Below are 19,589 nucleotides of genomic sequence, written 5' to 3' on the forward strand. Positions count from 1 at the left end.
GATCGATACACCGGGAATCTTGGTAAAGCGCCAGCAGATAGGCAAACTGCTAATAAAAAATGAGCCTCGGTTGCCTATCTGTCGGCGTCGCGTTGCTACTGTATATCCAAGATGTAGCTTCGGTTGCCTATCCGCTGGCGTTGAGCGGTAAATTTGACAAAGAACTCCCGGTTTAAAGGAGGAACAAGCTTCGAATACGAAAGAAAACGCTGCTATCTTTGATATTAAATAGATTTTATTTACAAAACATGGGTACAAGTAAACAGTATCTCAACGGTGTATTATTGTATAATTAACTATTAAATCTAATATTCTGGTACTCCGTAGCTCGTTGAGGGTGGAGAGTAAGAGTGGCTTGGGGGGCCGTAGACGGTGGCTGGAGCCGAATATGAGTGCTCAGGGGGAGATGAGTAAGAGTGCTCCGGAGGAGCTCCGTAAGTGTGTTCCGGAACAAAGGAGTGGTCCGGAGGAGGCGAGTAAATGTCTTCAGGAACAAAGGAGTGCTCCGGAGGAGACGAGTGAGTGTGTTCAGGAGCAAAGGAGTGCTCGGGAGTGTAGGAGACGACCGGAGGCGAGAAGCTGGTCAAAACAGGGGGAGGGTGTTCGTAGGTCTGGACGAAAGCAGGTGCCGAATTAGCCTGGTAGGTCTGGATATTGATGGCGGGTTTGTTGGAGGTAGAAATGAGGGACGGAAGTCGGCCGAGACCGGATATGCCTGAAATAATGTCGCTGAGGTCAACCTTGGGTCTGTTATCGACGCGGCCATATGCTCCTCCGTTAAACGCGTTCAGAAGAATGTTCCCGAAGATCGAGCTGAAGGGGTTACCGCCATAGTCGCCTTTTCCGCCGAAGAGACCGCCGATGCCGCCACTTCCGCCAAATAGACCACCGGTGCCGCCGATACCTCCGAAAAGACCGCCGATTCCTTCGAGGAAGGTTTTTCCCTTCTTGCCCTCGACGTATTTTTCTTCCTTGAGATCGCCTTTAAAAACGCCTCCAAGACCACCCTTGACGACTTTTTTCGCACCGTGAAGGAGCGCGGCACCGCCGTCGAAGACTATTTTTTCCGCCACTTTGGCCGCGACAAGCGACTTGAAGAAGGTGAGCTTCGCTGCCTTGATCGCCGCCAATTTTGCAAGCTTTATGGCCGCTAATCCAGCCAGGAACTTCAGCTTAGCCGCCTTCACTCCACCGATTAGACCCACCTTCGCTTTGGCCAGAGCCTTGAACGTATCAAGGATCGCTGCCTTCTTCAGCTTGGCTCCTGCCTTGAACTTCAATGCCGCCAACTTGGCGTCTGCCAGAAAACCAAGCTTCACTGCTTTCACCTTTTTGAACAGTAGTTTCTTCGCTCCTAAAATCGCGAATCCCTCGGACGTCACGACCATAACCACCACCTGGTTTGACGACAGAAAATGAACAAAGTTAGACGACGAAATGGATTAGTTTTTTCTAATTCCAACACCAGCACTGTTAGAAAAATGCAAGATGGACCAATTTCGTGTCGATCTGACGGTACTTGATGACTCAACTTTCAGATTAATCGCAAAAATTATTGTTTACAGTACTCGTAGTTTTAAAACTTTCTGAACTTACCACTACTAGGAATATCCTGAGCGCGTGCATGTTGTCAGAATTGAAATGCTACTTGTGAACGATCACACTCGAATGATGGAAGCAAGCGCTATTGTCCATTATTTATACGCGGTGAAACATCCCTAATGGAAGTCCGACTTTCCCGTATTTTTCCGCCTCGGGGCTTTTACCACGGTATTTGCAAACGCTTTGGTTTCTAGACGAGCGTAGAATTTTCACGCTACAATACCGGGTGAACAATTTTCCCAGACCACTTTCTCCGCCCTCTTTAAATACTACGATTGACTCGCCGGTAATTAGCCAATAATATTTCAAACGTAAATCAGTCCCCATAGAATGATAATAGTTCGGAAAGAATTTTATTCAGGAAATGAGATACGAGTAACCGACTTTATTACTTTATGAAAGCAAAGACTACGGTAAATCTTTCGGAAAACAAGAAACAGGAACAACATTTCTACGATCATCTGGGCAAAAAATCGTTCACCAAGCAACCGAATCGTTTTCTTTCTGCAGTCGATGACGCTGCGTTAATACCGTGCTGAAGAGGCTTGTAGAATGAAAAGTTTAAGACACGATCATCGTCTTTCTGTCAAAAGAAATTAGAATGATTACCAAAATTACAGCCAATTAACAGTTATCAATATTATTTTACTTCAGAGTTTCGCGATTCCGTCCTCGAAGGATTTTCGGGCATTAAGCTGCGGTTTTTCGAGTAAATCCTTTCTCGATTACCGTGCAGATTAATTGAATGATCTACACCCGTCTCCTCGGTCCCTGCAAGATATAAAATTCAGGAATATTATTCCCAGTGCATAAAAAAATCAAAAATACCGCGAGTCTCCAGGATAAGATCTCACTATCATTTTTATCTCGAGGCGTTGATTTTTCCTCAACGATTTCGCTCGCCGGCTGTTCCTGGGTACGATTCTCTTGCTCCGGATCGATCGTGCTCTTTTTTACCAACCTTCTGTAGCCTTCGGATCCTTCCTTGCCACTGTAGAGATCATCGAATATCAGAGCAGCCGATGTCAGTATCGAAACACCGGCGAGGACCAGCCACATTGCCAGCTCAAGACTGACCTGGGATTAGTAAGATTTGGAAATTTTTATCGGCTTTTCAGGACCCGCGTATACGAAGGGACTTTAACGAACCTCGAGAATGACTCGGAGCATCACCATCAAATGATCGTTTCCGTAGATCTTTTGACACGTGGTAAAAGGCAGCAGGATTATCATCAAGAGAAAATCCAAAACGTATAAAAACGCCTTTGCGACGATATTTGTCGGTATGTTTCGATCCGGTAATCTAAAATGTTAAATCATTTTTGGAATGATTGCATTATTTCGCTTTATTTCAGGAGACTTTAAAACTGAGCACGTATAGTAATTAAACTGCAAGCGATAAGCCCGATTAGCAGCTAATTAGACGGTGCTTTTACCGTTTTTTATCCCCCCCCCCCCCCCCCCCTTTCTGCTGCCGTGTTATATTCATCTTTCGAAAGAACATTTAACTGAATACTTTGCGAATAATAATATATTTATAGTATAATAACCTGGTTTGAGTATCGAGGCTCGAATTGTAATCGGACGAAGTATTGATGTCGCCGATTATTTCATCGCGGGGTATAAAAAAGTTCGGTGAAAAATCCGGCATATCGATAAATCGAACGGGATTTTTATACTTTAATAAGCACAATTAAGACGTCCTTGATTACTTATCGTACATGACGTCATTCGTAGCGAAATTTAGGTGTAGATTATGCACGCCCAAATATCTCTATCTATACCCGGCCTTCTGACAAACCGGAATTTTATCTATCGACCCGATCGCCGATTTGTGTGGCCCTCAACGAAAGTTGTAAACTATGTACACTTATCACAACACCGATAGAGGCGGAGACAAAGTTATACTCAGAGAGATTTTAATCCGTCCTGTTCCGGATACTGCAAAATTTTACGACACCATAATTTATTTATTTTTTTTTCTAATTCTTCTTTCTTTCCTTCTTTACATTACGGGATTTTTTATTTTTCTAACCGCGTTACGTGATCGCGAACAAAAGCTGATCACGCTCATTCGATATGCGCAACGTGTTTCGTTCCTGGCATATATTCACGCGTGTATGTATGTATGTATAATGTAGTACAAAGTATTTAACGTAACGCTGTACTAAACGTACCATAAGCGGTGAAACGATAGCGATAGCGTAGTTTCGTTTGAAATTCAACACTATTGAAAGGAATACGAAAAGACTGTAAGTTTATTTACTGTTTTATTCACTTTTTACAAAAGATCGAGAAATTTTTCAAGCATAAATTTCTCAGAGGTTAAAATCTTGTTAAAAGTTCTTTTTATACGATTAGCTTATACAATACGAAAATCTATATATATATATATATATACATCTTGTAGTATACATGTTACTTATATGATAATATAACTAATAATACAAGGATAATAACTATGAATATTCAAGTAATACTTTCTTATTTTTTGGTAACGAACAGAGAGTTTTTACTTTCTTTGTCTTCACCTTCGGGCCTTTTTTCTTTCACGCACAATTCCTGGATGAATTTATATCGCGTGCAGGTGAATCAGCCTCAACTTAGAAGTCACGCCCCAGCTTTAAAGAAAGATAAGCATTTTTCAATTAATCCTAAATATATGGGAGTAAAAAATTTTTTAAATCTGCATTAACAACAATCGGCTCTTCACGCAAGTCAACCTTCGATCTCAAGGATCATCGGTAATACATACTTGTACTTGTACTTGCACTCAAAAAGCAGTCTAAATACCTTGGCTTCCTGAACTTCGAGGTACGCCGATTGTTCCCTCAGTTGTTGAACGGATCTGGCCGCGCGTTTTCCGCCCTTTTCCTCATCCTCGATGTGAGAAACGCGTTCAATAAATCCGTTGTTCTCCAGGATCCGTTTCGGCATTCCGTAGGCGAAGATTCCCGGTTTTCCAGCCTCGACTTTGACCTCATCGACGCTTCCATCGAGAGCCGAAACCCGGTTGAGGCTGACCCTCTCGATGTGGCCGTTGTTCCCAACCGATTCATCCCGCAAAACGTGACTCTGGACTCCGGGACTTGTTGCGGGACCCACGTTCCTCCTCCGGGTCGTCTTGACGCCCACGTTGTGTGAAATCCTCGGGATTTCCCCGCCCGATTTCGTAAGATCATCCTTCTTTCGGTCCGAAGGCGCTGCCAAAGTTGCTTCAAGGGCTATCAGAGCCAGTAGCGTAATCTGTAATTTGAAATACTCATGAGGCTCGATATTCACCTGGTTTTACAAAATCCTTGGCGGTTTTGGTTACGAAATACTGTGCTCACAGAGAATGCAGCATTTCTTGCATTAACCAAATACGGCTAACGAACATGCAATCGAACGAAATGTTTTTTGAAGCAAAAAAAAAATCAATAAACCTGTTCTTTGGTTCAACGGAAAATTTATCCGAACGAAGCAATTTTGTGGTTATTGCGTCAAACTAACCGTATTTTTATTCTGAACCAACGAAATATTTCTTTTATCATCATACATTTGGTAAAATCGCAACCTGTGATATTTTTTTTTTTTCTTATTCTTTTTTTTCTTATGACAAGTGTTTTGGTTTGTAATTGAAAAAAGCAATTACCAGGAAGAAGTTTCTCATGGTTTTGCGCTCCTTGTGTCCAAAACCCGGGATATTATAACACTGTAAATCGAGTCGAGTTCCAACGAGGGCTTAATTAACTTCCGGGTTTGCAAAGCAGCTGGTACAGACTTCACGCGCGTTCTGAGCTCACCTCACAACGCAGACAATGCTTATATATACCTCAAGGCGATCTCGAGACCGGCCGCTGTGCGTACTCCGTTCCGTGTATTATTTTAGAGCCTGCAGTACACGTTCGCAGGACGTTTAAACCAGTTTTCTTGTGCGGATTCACTGTAACGGGCGATTACGCGCGTTCCCGGTATATAAACAAGATCCACCGTCTACGCGAAGAAGGGCGCTAGAGTCTGAGAAAGGCCGGTGACATCCGTCCCTCTGATTTTGACCGCTCAAAATATTCGTGATTCATTAACGGCGCGAAACGAGCACTGGCATCATTCCGTCTGATGAACTCCGAGGTAAATTATTATCGGCTTTACTGTCGATGCTCGCTCATTATGTCAGTTTGGTATTTGGAGAAAGCGGGCCAAAAATTACACTCGACGAATCTTAGTGGGTCTGATTTTACCCAAAATACTTATTGCGATATCACCTTTATGTTTCTGATAAATTCTCGAATCAAACTCTCGAAATTTCCTATCATTTCCCGGATATTTCCACACGTTCGTTGCTGAGTTTTGATGATTCATTTCTCACATGCAACAAAATTTATTCATTCTGTGATCCGACGTAATTTGTTTTATGAATGTAAAAAAAAGAGTTAACAAAATAAACAACCCACTGTGCGTGACTAATATAGCTTCCAAATTATGAAGATTCATCTAGACCTTACGATTAAAGATTCACCGATCATCAGGGTGTTGACTGTTCCTTCCTGTCGTAGTATCATCGTTTATACGTGCGAAAATGCAGACATAGGCAGATCAATTCTGCTTGTAAGCTTTAAACAATGAATGACTAACGCAATTCCAATCGCTGCACTGCCATTAGCACCGCTGCGCTAACGTTCAGAACAATAAATGAAAAATCGACAATTCTGCCGTATCGCCATTCTCGGTTGTGAAACACATGACAAATAACGAGTCAATTTCCCGTTTAAACACAAGCGATATTTTATTTCGATTCATTCGTCAATCATTATACTAAATAACGAGTATTCCAGTGAAATTAATATGAAGCTCATTCAACAAGCGTCGTGCTTGAAGTTTTTGACAATTGGAATAAAAAATGGTCAAGAATTAAGCTTAGCGTTTATTTCTCGGGTATTTTTTTTTTTCCTGGTAAAATAAAAAATTATTCTATGTTTCGAGAATGCCAAACACGTAATTAAGTTTATGATTCTTGGAAAATTAGATCGTTACCGATCTTTTTGTTTCTTTTTCTTCTTACCGTATTATCAGCCAGAGTTTTGTAGCTTCAATTATTGTATTATGACGTCTTTCTCAGATTTGCCTGCGTGCAATCGTTAGACTTTAATTCTAATCGGCGAACTCATGCTTGTCGATAATTGCGCACAACTCCATCATTATGATCTGTCATAAACATGTGTTACCCGGCAATTCTCGCTGGGAATTTTCCGTGGCAGCATATTCAGTGAAATGTTTAAAGTAACTATCACGGTATTTCTTCGAACCTAAGCATCAATTGTTGAACTGAATTAGTCTCCTTGATTTGCGGTTCGTCAGTCATTCATAACCGCAAGAAAATTCCGCGGAGCCGAGAACGTCGCCGCAAACTCGTTGCCGCATGCTAAGTCGAACCAAAAGTGGGTCTCAGTGTTTCGAGAGCTGAATATTTTCATGCCACGGATTTTGACCCTGCTTAAATGATCGACAAAAATCCGTTGCTATCATACGCCGGTTGAATTCGATATCGCGGTAATTCCACGTCTAACGATCGATTTGCAAGTACAATGAGCACGAATAAATTTAAACGCGGAATAAATTTGTCGAATTTAGAATCAAGGCGAGAATAAAATTCGTTTCTATCACGTACTGTACCGTTTTTCACTAAACAACTACGGTAGAAGTTTTTCTCTGCTAAAATTTCTTTTAAATCTTCTTGTACAGAATCGGTTCTAATTCTATCGATATGAATTTCCTGCCATCACTTTCACCCCGGAATATTTTATTCGATTGAATTTAGATAAAATTCATGACATATTTACAGAGTTACTTCACGAAAATTTCAGGGAATTTATTGACACCGTTTTCGATTCTTGCGTAGTGATTTCTTATTAATATTTATCTTCTCTTTTCATTTTATTCATGTACCCACAGACGAAAAGAAAGCAAGCCTAAGGTCAGATTTGATTCTAAGAACTTTGTACAAGCGTAATTTAAACAACTCGAAGAGTTTCTACTTAGCAGATTGTCGTGTGAAGTAACGACGGAAAGAGAAGTATTAAGTATATTGTATAAAGAATGATTCAGGCACGGTGATTTAAGCCTTGCATTTACTACTTTGAATCGTATGACGAAGTGCGATTGAACATTCTGATGTATGATTTAAAAATAAACACATAGTAACAATTATACGAATACGATTGAGTCGTTGCAGCGATTAAAAAACTTCAATTTCAGTCGTACATAAAACAAATTTTTGCATTTAATATTTATTATCAATTATAATCATATACGAATAAAAAATAAAAACCAACGTCTTATCTCGATCTATTCATAGTCGATGAAAAAAATATACTTTTTAAAACTAATGTTAATAATTTATAATAATTAAAGATTAACCGTAACACGCGTCCATGAATTTCTTTTCCAGTCTTTTCTGTCAGTCAATTTTTGATTCTCATTAAACAGAAAATGCGTACAAATTACAGTCTTAATTGCTTTGCTCGGATAAATTTCTACGGAATTTGGATTATTGTTATTTTTTTTTTTTTTTTCTAAATTAAGTCTCAGCGAATATCGGTGGAAATTTCAGTCTTGATTAAAACGAATTTTTGTCACTTCTCTTTCCTCCAAATTGCGTGATACGCGAGCCGATCAATAATCCTCATAATATCTGGGTCTCTGGCGTCTCCTGTAGAATTTATACGGTGCCCCATAATCCCCGGTCGAAGCGTACGGGGGTCTGTATCTTCGGTACAACGGAGTTTTCTGATAATACACTCTATTTTCCAAAACTCTGGTGCGGTCGTTCTGCTGTTGGCGATAGCGGAAAAGAGGCCTGAAGATAATATCCTCGGCCACGGCCATATCCCCGGAATCGCTCTGATAAAGAGAACTTTCGTCTCCGGAGACGGTGAAAATTGCTAAAATTTCCTTCGGCGTCTGGCTTCTAGCCTGAAATTTTGAAATAAACATAAAAAGAGGTGTAAAAATTTGCCGCTAGAAAAAAGAGAACATCTTTTCGAAAATATTGTTAAAATTTTACACATACGTGTATAAACGTTTAACAAAAATATCATGGTAATGAAAGACCCACAATCATTGATTTACAATCGAAAAAGCTTTATTATCATATTCGTATAATCAGTATCGATGGATTATTATTACTAATTGTTTTCTTATTTTTAAAGTTTTCTTCACACGTATATCGTATACCTATAAAGTCGTTATATACCATCACCATAAATATCGATAATAATTATCCCTAAATTTCTACACGCAGTTAGTTAGCTATATAAAATGAAAACAGATGAATAACTTTACGGTATTACAGCTATAGGAGAAGACTGGTATTGTATTTGAATTGTAACCGTGTAAAAATACTCTACGAATTATATCGATTCCTCGATCAGTGTTTTACCTCGATATCAACCGGCGGATTCTCCGATTCCTCGGGCATAATTACAGCGACTGGAATCATTGCTCCGTATTCCGGAATTTCCTTTTTCTCCCAGGCGGTTGTGTCGCTTTTTTTAATACCCGATTCCGTTGGCGCAGCCAGGGAAAGAGTAAGCACGGATTTTTCAGAACCGGGTAAAATTTTTTCTCTCACAACCGCTACAACTGGGGCCGATATTTTATCCTCGACTATCTCCGGCAGGCTGATATTCTCCGGAAAAACTCCCTCGGGAAGTTTGATCGCGCTTTCTTCGATGCCCGAAATCTCCAACTTGTGAACTTCGGTCTTTGTCTGAGAAGAATCGGTCGATTCCTGCTGTGAATTTCGGTAATTAAGAATTATTTTTGTATCAGGGATTGGATTACTTTTACCGACAATTGTTATCGTCAATTAATTATTTTTTTAGAATTTTATATATGTTTATTTCTCGTAAAAAATATTTATTATCCGCATTGCTAATGAATTAGTTACAGAATGTAGTACAGAGATTTTTACAACATATCATATATGTTTATGAAAAATTTCTTTATAAAAATTTTTCTCGACTTCGGTGTAAAAGAATTTGTTTACAGATTGTGATAAATTCAAGGACATTTGCCAATTCAACGTGTGTTTGAGCTTAGGTTAATTCTTTCGGTCACAGATTGATTTACATTTTTAGGTAAAAAAAAAGAAATACTCAAACTTTGACTTGATTGGGATTTTTTGTGCATTCATAATTGTTTATAATTGTTAGGAATGAAGATGTGCAAAACAAAATTTCGTGAATATGATTCGTTAGCGGAGAAATTTGATAATAAACGTATACTAAAAACTCTTGGAATTCATTGGTTGACAAACGAAGAACTCAGAATGTCCAGAATTAACAAAATTCAATGCACAGGGGTAGTTTTCACCCTCGTTAGGGTTGCATATAGGTCTAAAATCGTACTGCTTCAAAAATAAATATTCATATAAATCTCATTCAAGAACACTGTCTGAAACAACGTTGATAATTCACCCCGTTTTCACCCCGTTTTAGGGGTTGATTTTAGTTTTATTAAATTTTTGCTACCAGATTCGCATTCAGGGTCGAACAATACATAGAAAACGTACAATTTCACTTCCGTGGTAGTAAAAATTGAATTCCGTGAGTGAAAAGGTTAAATCTGGAAAACCACCTTTTCCGGTTCCGGGACGCTGCGACGAATTATCGGAGGATCAGGAAACTCCCGATCATCGACAGGAACTACTTGGACCACTCCAAGCTCCTCGACGTCCTTGTCCTCGGATTTTTCCTCCTTCTCTGCTTTGAGAGTCGCGGCTTCCGTGATGTTCTTACGGATGTTCTCGAGGTCGGAAAGGGGGGCCATAAGTATCTGCTGTTTGTAAGACAAGACCTGCGGCAAACGGAAGGTGAAACCTTTATGTTCTCCGTTCGAAAAATGGTCGAGTTAGCCAGGATCATGCTCACCACGTCCGGTGTCCTGGCGGGCAGGATGACGGTGTCCTTCTTGACGACAAGGCCGGAAAGCGTTCCGTCACCGACGACCGATTGCACGGCGTCCTTCACGACGGGATCCTGGATGATAGCTGCGACCGTCTCATTCTTCGTCCTTGGAGTCTGCGGCAGGAGTCCTTCGACATCCTGCGGACTTATCGGCTGTCCGGAAACGTACAATGCCAAAAACGCGAAGACTGTCACCTGCAGGAGGATTTTTGCCTACGGGGATAATCGAGCAGAGATGATTTATTTGTTTGTTTCACCCTGCAGTGGGTTTTGATTAATCGGTGATCAATTACAGGATATTCGTTGGGTTCGTACGCGTCAGAAAATCACGAACGAAAGTAACGGAATATGTATGAAATATCGAAGGTGCGATACCTCTAGGATAAGCCGGCAGACAATTGTTCGTAATTAAACCTAGAAAAATTTCCCTACGATATCGAAATTTATGCCCTGAGCACTTGCTTCGCTTATATTGAAATTGTGCGCATGAAACGTACCGTCGGTTCACTTTCTCCGAGGGAATATCCATCACTTGTGATTTCGAATACTTGACGAGAAATTCACTATTGCTTGTTATTGGGAAATATGTTGCCTCTGTTGATCAACGTTTCCGATTAGCTAAATACCCACTTACGTTTGTACTTCGGAACGACGAATCGCAAGGAAAGTCAGAACGAACAAGTCAAGCTGAAATTAATCCGACGCAGATAAAGTGCCCAAGTGTATAGCACCGGTTATTGACATTTTTAAGTTGTATCCGTTCGATCCTTGGTTATAAAATTACCAAACAATAAATTTTCAGTGTCTAAGCCTCTGGAAACTGGTTTCAGTAATCGAGAAATTGACAATTTTTGCCGTCGGTTTATAATTTTTGAAAATAAAAGGCTCGACAATTAGGTCTAAACGCGTCAATAACTGCTACACTTACCATAGTAAGTTTTCTCGCGGATATTATCGCTACGTAAAGATCAAATAAGTTATAATATATAAAACCATATTATACGACTCACCATGTCGCGAGGTGATTTTGATTTATTAACGCAGATGTCAATTCGGGGATTTTGGTGATGCGGTTAGCTCGGGAAGATCAAGATTGTATCTGGAGTGGCGGTAACGGATCGTTCTCGTTTTATATGAAGTGACGAAAAAATTATCGACCACTTGCTAAACGAAATGTGTATTACCCTTGCAGCGGTACTTACGTATGGAACGTTGTCGTTACCATTATTATTACCTTCGACAACGAGACGTGACTGACTTACTCAGTGTCAGGGTCAGGACAAAAGTATTTTGCTGAAAGGATTGCATTTTGTTATTGCATTGACGATGATCGCGAGACGAGTTCAGGAATGAAAAAACACAATTCCGAATTTGTTTCCATCTTAATTTTGTATCCGCCTTTGTAGGCTTTTTTTCTAGCCTACCTTGTTCGATTTTCCAAATTCGTACCAAAATCGATTCAACACTGATTCTTAGAGTTTACAGAGAAGCTGAAGACCGCTGTATTTACCTCTCGGTTCTTTCTCTAACAAGTGCCCGAAGCGACTAATTTTTCGGCGATAAAGATCGTGACTGAAAAATTCACGTAGTTGAATAGAACTGTTTGCCAGGTTGCGGTTTGCGGATCTCATTATCGCCCTGACACCTTCATCCGCACTGTCGTCTCTACTGCAGTAAAAACTGCTAATTAGTAAGTTAAGACGGAAAACGAGTAAATAAATAAATTAGTCTTAAATATTCTTGCAGCGTATCTTGAAAATGTGCAATTTTTTCTCCCATCTTATTCTCTTCTCAAACGACTAGTTCAACGTTTTTCATATCACAATTACGTAATGAAAAAACTCAAAACGTGTATTTGAGATGAATAATGTGACATGAAAATCTGTGGAACTCGCGATCTCTTTGGGGAAAAATACCGTCCATGTTTATGGCGTCCGAATATCGGTCACTTAACATCAAATCAGTTCACAGTTTGTCGACACGTGCTCGCTATCGTTTAGCAGCTCGGATTTGTTTGCAAATCTTATACGGACAGGTAGCGGTGATATAAAAGGGATGACTGATGCCACAGGTGGCAGTAGAAAGAGAAGTCAAACTCCATAAAGAACTTACAGAATCTACCGGACGTTCTGAGAGCGTGAAAAAACAAATCAATTCAATTCAATTAATACAACTTAAAAAAAAGAATTTTTTTTTTTGAAATGTTTGAAACCATGAAGCTAATTTTCGTGCTCTTCTTCGTCGGAATTCTCGTTAAATTCTCCGAGGAGAAACCGGCAACTCCAGAATCCGCGACCATAACCGATTCCACGCCGTTTCATACCGCAGGAGAACCGGAAACCGATTCATCGAGCGGAAAAACAGCGAAAAATTCCTCGGACATTCACCACAAATTCTGGCCCCCCGTGGCAGAAGACATTCTTTTCGATCCGAGCTTAATTTTGACCCGATCCGTGAGGAACGTGGGAGATTCAACGGATTCAAAGCTCGTTCCGGAAAGAAACGAACACTTCGGAATGCCCGAGCATGCCGATAAAACCCTACGGAGGGTGGCTAGAAGCGCTGAACAGGATCTGGATGGCGCAGAGGACGGATTCGTAATCAGGCCACTTTTTAAATACCGACACGAGCAAAGAAGGAGATCAGAAGCCAGGCGATACCGAAGCAGGGATTCCGGCAATTATTATCCAAGATATCCGATATTTCCGGGAAAATGAATTCCCGCATGATTACAGTTACGTTGTTTTGATTATAATTTTATTTCATCGTTTTAACTAGGTTATTACGTACTGATATGTTTACGCGATTGTGAATTCGAACCAGTCGTGCGATTACATCGTGAAATAAAATTGACTAATCATTTTTTATCACTGAAATCGTAACACGTGGACGTGCTATACGATTTAGTTATAAATATTGTAAATGTTGCGTTTGGGTATAATAATGAGGCTGATTTTGTAATACATGCGAATAAAACAGTTGGAAATACGTTAATATAATATCGACTTGGTGTTACGATATGATTCTCATATTTTTAACCCTCGGATTTGTATACCTCTAGAATTGTATAATTGAGTTTGAAATTCTTGCTAAAAGTCACAAACTCACAATGAAGCTTCAAAATTTGACAATCGAATTCGTACAGTCAAACAAGATTGTTAATTTCCTTATAATACAACACCTTCAAGGATTAATCGTCTCTTCACATTTATAAGATTCAAAACTGTACAAATTTGAAATTATTCCACATGGCTCAGTAGAAAGTTCACTCATTAAATAATCCAAATTACCGTATTTACCCTATGGCGATCACATCACGGAATACTTATATGTGTAATAAAACGCCTTGCGTCATAAAACACAACATACGCGCGTGCAAGTCGAGTTGTCAACTGTGAAGCGTGATTAAATATTCCTTGCGTCACGATAAACGTTAAACACATATGCACGTTCAGTTGTCGACTAAAGGGCGCAGCAAAATTGATTTTTCTCTTCTTTCTCAACCAGGTTTGTAATTAAAAAGCTTGGCAATTAAGATTGAATTATTTTAACGATTTTAATTTGATTTAATACCTGATCAAATCAAGAGTCGGAAAGTTGTGTGTGGTAATTTGAAACGGTTTTTTACTCGACACCAATTTTACAATCAAAAGAGAAACCGAAGATGTATTTAAAGTTAATGTTATGGCGCTACTCTTCGTACTAACCGACGACGTCCATTTAAAACCCCGCGAAAATTTCAGAGAACAGCTTATTCAGACAACGCTATTCTTCCACCGTTGTTCAAGTACCACTTCAATTCCTGGATGAATTTTTGTTGATGAAGATAGCAATAATTAATTCCCATAGGTGTACATAATTCAATTTCATTTAATATCACAAAACTACTATATAATCGTTAATAAAATTACATTACTTTACATTACGTGATTAATGCCATCATGCATTAAATATTAAATACTATTACATATCGCGTTTATGCATTATAATAGTTATTATTATCGATTAAAAGATACTTTGGTTAATAGCTTCTGTGTGGCTATATGCGCATGAATGTATGTCTAAAAATATAATCAGTATACCTACACGTACGCTACAAGTGATACGAAAAATATTGCAAAACTGTATCTAATTTCTAACCAAATATACATTCTACTTCAAGATCTTTTATTTTCACGTCAAATGCTTTCAGGGAATTGATGTATTGGACACACAAATACCACTGATAGCATATATCGGATGAATTCCGTGATGCGCCCCATGAAGACCCCTAATTACGGGCAAATCAGGGTACATATCCACTCTGAGCGGCTCCGATGCTCTTTTGTTAGCACGCGGCTGGGGAACTCGGAGCTGCTCAGAGTGGATACGTACCCTGATTTGCCGACAATTAGGGGTCACTACGAGGTGCATCACGGAAACAACCCGGTGTAATCCACGTCTGTTATTTCGCACTGCAATATGACTAGCAATAGAGGCTAGCCGGTGCAGTGTTCGTCCTACAATGCTTATAACGTTAGTAAAAAGAAGAAAAAAAAATCAATTCTAAAAAACTAACGTGCCACACGTATGTGACATACCAAAACATGAACGCTTCCCCCAGATCTTCCTCTTTTCAAGATTATTTAAAGTGTTTGATTTAAAACCAAGAGGGAAGCTGATTCGTCGTTTAAATGGTAATGGATATATTACGTGGCAAGAGAGCGCTCCTGTGCCTGGTGTAGGTCTTCTACTTCATAATCTCGGTCCTTCGGCCAGTTGCAAGCTAGGACTTTCAAGCCTTAGAAACAGTATCGCGCCGGCGTGATGTGCATGGTCAAAAGCCAGCCCAACTTCCTTAATATCAGGGTCCACCACCCCGTGCTCTTAGGATGTGAATTGTTTATGCCGTCCTGGCGAATATTCTCGGTTAATTGTCCTTCGATCAGTACAGAATTAAGGATGTCGAAGAGGCTTCAAAAGAAGCGGCTACCACGGCGTCTCGCGTTCCTGATGCGCTGCCGGTAGGCGACTTGCTGACGGTAGACGAAAAGAGGTCGGAGCAGATTGGTTCCGGCCGCGGTTTCGAGGTCCTCGTTAGCCTTCGGTACCACTTCGACGCTGCGTTTTTCCAGGTCTTGGCCAACGAGAGGCACAAGAGTCGTAGACGCGATTGTAGAATCTTCTTGGCCGACTATCGCGGTTGTTCCTTCTTCTTGCAACCCGGCAAAATCTTTACTGACATCGCCTTGGGTTGAGGTTTCGGCAACAGCCAAATGCCTGTCGTCGGCGACCTGAACCGGCATTGTCAGAGCGTAGGAGGTGATGGTCAGGATCAAAAAGATTGTGTTGAATGCCTGAAGAAGAAGAAGAAGAAGAAGAAAAAATTAGTGAAATCATGAATACAATCAAGGTCAGTGACCTACAAATTTGGTCAATCGATTTGTGTGATGATGATTGCAAGATTATTGATGCTTACCATTTTATCGGTCGAGGTTATCGTTGCTTTGATCGAGAATCAGACTCCGGAATTTTATATAGTGCGGATATTCGGTAAACTGCGGTATGTTGTACTGGATTGCAGGTTCAATCCACTGGTTGTTGATGCTTTGAAGTTGTAGCAAATTCAACTTTGAAGAAAGGATCTTTCGAATTATGATCTGCTTTAACGAAGCTCAGAGTTGAGTATGATCCTGAACCGGGGTATCCAGGCATTTATACTACGTCATGACGTCAAATCGGGCCTGCTAAATGTTCAATGACGCTCTGAATGAGGTGATAACCGTCCCAGTAAACTCTTCATTGGCTTCGTTAAATTCCGCACACCTATCCTTCCCTATCCTTTCGCCCTGCATCTTACACACCCTGAACATACGTGCATTTACTCTACCTGCAATGCTCAGAACTGAAATCAATCAGCAATGTTCATTTTCCCCTAGTGACTAATTTAATGCGGAATAACAGAGAACCCTGTGCTTTTTCAGGGTTGAGACGTGAAAATCAGCCCTCTGTTTTCGGCCAATTGTACTCTCTTCTAGTCTTCTTCACGTTCAAATTAGCTATGGAATAAAATCGGGTTAGATTTAACGGGTTTCGATCGTCGTGCATTAGACCTGTATCAGTTCGATGAAATTGTGATTTCAAACGATTTTCATCATCGGCCATACGAGTTCCGTAGTATAAGGTTCACTATCGAACAACTTTAAAATTGAACGAGGCCATTCTACGGACCTCGAAGTTGAAGTTCCCTTGACTCAGATTCGGAATGCGTTAATCGAACTGTTTTGCCTCGGGCAGAGTGGAACCAGGTGAAAACTATAACAACTCATCCACCTGACGTTTGTCACGTATAACTCGTCACGCATCACTCGTGTGTTAATTGGAAGGTATAGTTTTAGTACAGTGAGCATTGTTATTCTTAGACTGCACCGCGTAATCACTGTTGCAAATATTTTCTCGTTGCAAGCTCCACGTAAGAGTTGTGTTTTCCGGAGTTTGATCATCGCACCATGTCTTCGTCAAGGCAACCAGACCAAATATTTTTGCATTTAAAATAAGGGCTCGATGTGCGAACCTGCATAGAGTCGGAAGAGAGATAAGACACCCCATGTTATCATTTCTTATTTCATCATCGTCATGTACCAGATATCTGAATTCTCGAATTCGAGTCTCGTTAATCGCACTGCGTAATATTTACTCTACACCGCGAGTCCCAAAATCTCTTTCTCAAACACGACGATGTTATACTGACGCATTTCACGCCAAACTACGTCAATGGACAGTTTGGTCGAACGGAATTGACTGTATAGCTATACTGCAGTAGGCGAATAAATACCTTTAACCATAATGAAAACAGAGTTGAAAAATTTTTATCGTATTTTGATAATTAGGAAATTAATTTTAGTGAGTCTAAAGGTAAAGAATTTCATCCGAATCAGATCCCACAGCCTAAAATACAACATAATACTATGTATATTTTATCGCATTTCATGACGCACTCGTAACCATAAATTAATAATATTACTTAATTACTGAATGGGGATATCAAAAGGTTCAGGAAAGAGAGGAAAAATTCTGACTTACAAATCAGAATACAAAGTTATTTATTATCTATATCCTATATATAAGAGATGTCGTGACATATTTCTTTTGCAGCGATTACAAATGTCGGATGATAACTTTATAGGGTAAAATGGGTGTACAGCTATCGCTATATACATGATATTGCGTCAACGTTGCGGAAGGCCTTTTACTCCACCGGAAGTCTAGTACCAGTAGTTCGAATTCCATCCATGTCCTCTACCGCCCCAACCACCGCCGCCCCAACCACCACCGCCCCATCCATATCCAACTCTGCCACCCCATCCCCAACCCCCGTAGCCGCTCCATCTGGGTTTGTAGTAGCTCGAGTATCTAAGATGAGATGAGAAAACGACGATATTGATGAGCATGGTTGGGTTCATAATTAGCGAAGGGTGAAACAATTGTCACACTCACCTCCAGTGCGAGGCTTCAGCGTCTAGGTCACTGTTGTCACCCGGTGATACATCACCCTCAGAACCTGGGACAGACTGAAAATCTGCAACTCCTGTGCCAACTTCCGGTCCGACTGGAGATCCGTCGACCGATAATATCCCGTAGACACAGGCAAAGACGGCGAAAATCAACACCTGAGAGCACAAAAATTGCTAATTTCGTTAAGGTCAAGGTATGTTCAAGGATAAGTGTAAGCTACTTTGTACAGTTTGAGTAAAAATTTAGAATAATTTTTATAACTTGTTTCAATTAGCGCTGTGCTTTTAATCGATTGATCGTTTTTCCGATTAATCGATTCATCGACAATTTCGGCTAATTGTTTTATCAATTAATCGATAAATCGCACAAAATTTTCAGCGAGAAAAAACAACACAAAGGGATGAGTTTTGGCTTGCACGTAATTCACTTTAGAACGCTTTCATGTAGGTATACATTATCCTGTAGATTGCATGCGAGATGATCACTGAATTCTTATTCATGTAATCTGACGTTCATACGCATGTCTGTCGAGAAAAAAAATTATTCATTAGTCGCTGCGTAGGCATGTAAAATTATCAATTTTGTCATACACAACAGCTGAATTTGCCGTATCACTATTTACGTGTACGTGTACTACAATTTTATTGAAAGAAATGCATTGATCAGAATTTCTCATGATATAAGGGCATTAAACAACACTATCAAAGCAACAAGTTAAGTTTCGGCAGATCTCTTTTCCTAACGCGTGCGACAATTTGTTATTCCTAACATCAGCGCACCGTGAATTATTCCGAAGGATTTTATGTTGTTGTCTAGTCCGATGTATAAATAAATGTAATTTAAAGCGTTAGGAAGCATGGAATGATCGGTTTTAAACTTCGAACAGTAAATACGAGATGAGCGATAAAGAAGCGAGTACATATTTTGAAGAAGGGCATATGACACGGTGTTCCTTGATCTTGTTGCCCAACTTCTTACGCTGTATTCTTCACCTTCGCTACAGTTAAAACAATTAGTGTGCTCTGAATTGTAAAGTATTGCAGAAGCGTGAACCACTCGGATCAACAGAAATTCTTTCCTCGCCTGTCAATGGATATTAATGGAGCAGGATTGTTCCGGATTTTGATCAAGTATTTAGGAGGATTTCAAAAGTATTTTCAGCTTGTTGATTCTCTCGATTTCACAAGAAATTCACGATACGTAGTAAAAAAATAATAAATCTATATTGATTGAATCTAACGATTGCAATACTTACAATATACGTTGGTCGCAACATGACGAAAACAGATGCAAACTGAATCCTCGCTCGTCCGAATCAGCTTTATATTACATCTAAATCCTGCTTCATCCCCTCTTCAAAAGATCCATGGGGGATTCCCATGAAAATATATGCATCAACGATCTCGTACGCGTGTAATAATACTTGCAAATACTCGCCGTCTGAGTGAGTTAAGCACTTGATACTCGTTATGTGGGTAGAAAGACGTCGTTTCTCAGACTGACAAGGTATACATTAAATTGTACATTAGTGATATGTATGCGTATACG

At 40.0% G+C, this 19,589-nt stretch overlaps 4 protein-coding genes across 7 annotated transcripts; all 4 read right to left on the reverse strand.

Annotated features, from left to right (window-relative positions):
• Positions 1-258: 258 nt before the first annotated feature.
• On the reverse strand, positions 259-1,657 carry LOC124219949 (uncharacterized). The gene is made up of 2 exons (XM_069136211.1): positions 1,597-1,657; positions 259-1,397 (listed from the first exon to the last, which is right to left on the reverse strand). The coding sequence occupies exons 1-2, from the start codon at positions 1,624-1,626 to the stop codon at positions 306-308; spliced, it is 1,122 nt and encodes a 373-aa protein (XP_068992312.1). The 5' UTR covers positions 1,627-1,657; the 3' UTR covers positions 259-305.
• Positions 1,658-3,859: 2,202 nt separating this feature from the next.
• Positions 3,860-5,397, reverse strand: LOC124220635 (uncharacterized). The gene is made up of 3 exons (XM_046629826.1): positions 5,237-5,397; positions 4,396-4,848; positions 3,860-4,223 (listed from the first exon to the last, which is right to left on the reverse strand). The coding sequence occupies exons 1-3, from the start codon at positions 5,252-5,254 to the stop codon at positions 4,206-4,208; spliced, it is 489 nt and encodes a 162-aa protein (XP_046485782.1). The 5' UTR covers positions 5,255-5,397; the 3' UTR covers positions 3,860-4,205.
• A 2,669-nt stretch (positions 5,398-8,066) lies between these two features.
• On the reverse strand, positions 8,067-11,662 carry LOC124220633 (uncharacterized). 3 transcript variants are annotated; one of them, XM_046629825.1, is made up of 5 exons: positions 11,558-11,662; positions 10,515-10,760; positions 10,219-10,437; positions 9,020-9,373; positions 8,067-8,553 (listed from the first exon to the last, which is right to left on the reverse strand). In XM_046629825.1, the coding sequence occupies exons 1-5, from the start codon at positions 11,558-11,560 to the stop codon at positions 8,254-8,256; spliced, it is 1,122 nt and encodes a 373-aa protein (XP_046485781.1). In that variant the 5' UTR covers positions 11,561-11,662; the 3' UTR covers positions 8,067-8,253. The 3 variants fall into 3 exon arrangements, with proteins under 3 accessions (XP_046485781.1, XP_046485780.1, XP_046485779.1); XM_046629824.1 differs by having other exon boundaries at positions 9,020-9,370; positions 10,512-10,760; XM_046629823.1 differs by having other exon boundaries at positions 10,512-10,760.
• Positions 11,663-17,605: 5,943 nt separating this feature from the next.
• On the reverse strand, positions 17,606-19,450 carry LOC124220637 (uncharacterized). 2 transcript variants are annotated; one of them, XM_046629829.1, is made up of 3 exons: positions 19,297-19,450; positions 18,024-18,196; positions 17,606-17,939 (listed from the first exon to the last, which is right to left on the reverse strand). In XM_046629829.1, exons 1-3 carry the CDS (start codon positions 19,315-19,317, stop codon positions 17,792-17,794), a joined length of 342 nt encoding a protein of 113 aa, XP_046485785.1. In that variant the 5' UTR covers positions 19,318-19,450; the 3' UTR covers positions 17,606-17,791. The 2 variants fall into 2 exon arrangements, with proteins under 2 accessions (XP_046485785.1, XP_046485784.1); XM_046629828.2 differs by having other exon boundaries at positions 18,024-18,214; positions 19,297-19,348.
• Between the last annotated feature and the right edge of the window lie 139 nt (positions 19,451-19,589).

This window comes from Neodiprion pinetum, chromosome 5 (genome assembly GCF_021155775.2).
Source record: "Neodiprion pinetum isolate iyNeoPine1 chromosome 5, iyNeoPine1.2, whole genome shotgun sequence".
In the NCBI taxonomy this organism is placed as follows: domain Eukaryota; kingdom Metazoa; phylum Arthropoda; class Insecta; order Hymenoptera; family Diprionidae; genus Neodiprion; species Neodiprion pinetum.

Bases quoted from the DNA above. Each gene is read 5' to 3' on its own strand.
- LOC124220633 (XM_046629823.1), bottom strand. The intron at 10,438-10,511 runs GTGAGCATGATC...CGTTTGCCGCAG, and splicing joins CCGCCAGGACACCGGACGTG to GTCTTGTCTTACAAACAGCA. The intron at 9,374-10,218 runs GTGGTTTTCCAG...CGAAATTCACAG, and splicing joins GCGTCCCGGAACCGGAAAAG to CAGGAATCGACCGATTCTTC.
- LOC124219949 (XM_069136211.1), bottom strand. From the start codon at position 1,626: ATGCACGCGCTCAGGATATTCCTAGTAGTG. The intron at 1,398-1,596 runs GTAAGTTCAGAA...TCGTCAAACCAG, and splicing joins TCAGGATATTCCTAGTAGTG to GTGGTGGTTATGGTCGTGAC.
- LOC124220637 (XM_046629828.2), bottom strand. From the start codon at position 19,317: ATGTTGCGACCAACGTATATT. The intron at 18,215-19,296 runs GTAAGTATTGCA...TAACGAAATTAG, and splicing joins TGTTGCGACCAACGTATATT to CAATTTTTGTGCTCTCAGGT. The intron at 17,940-18,023 runs GTGAGTGTGACA...ATCTCATCTTAG, and splicing joins GCTGAAGCCTCGCACTGGAG to ATACTCGAGCTACTACAAAC.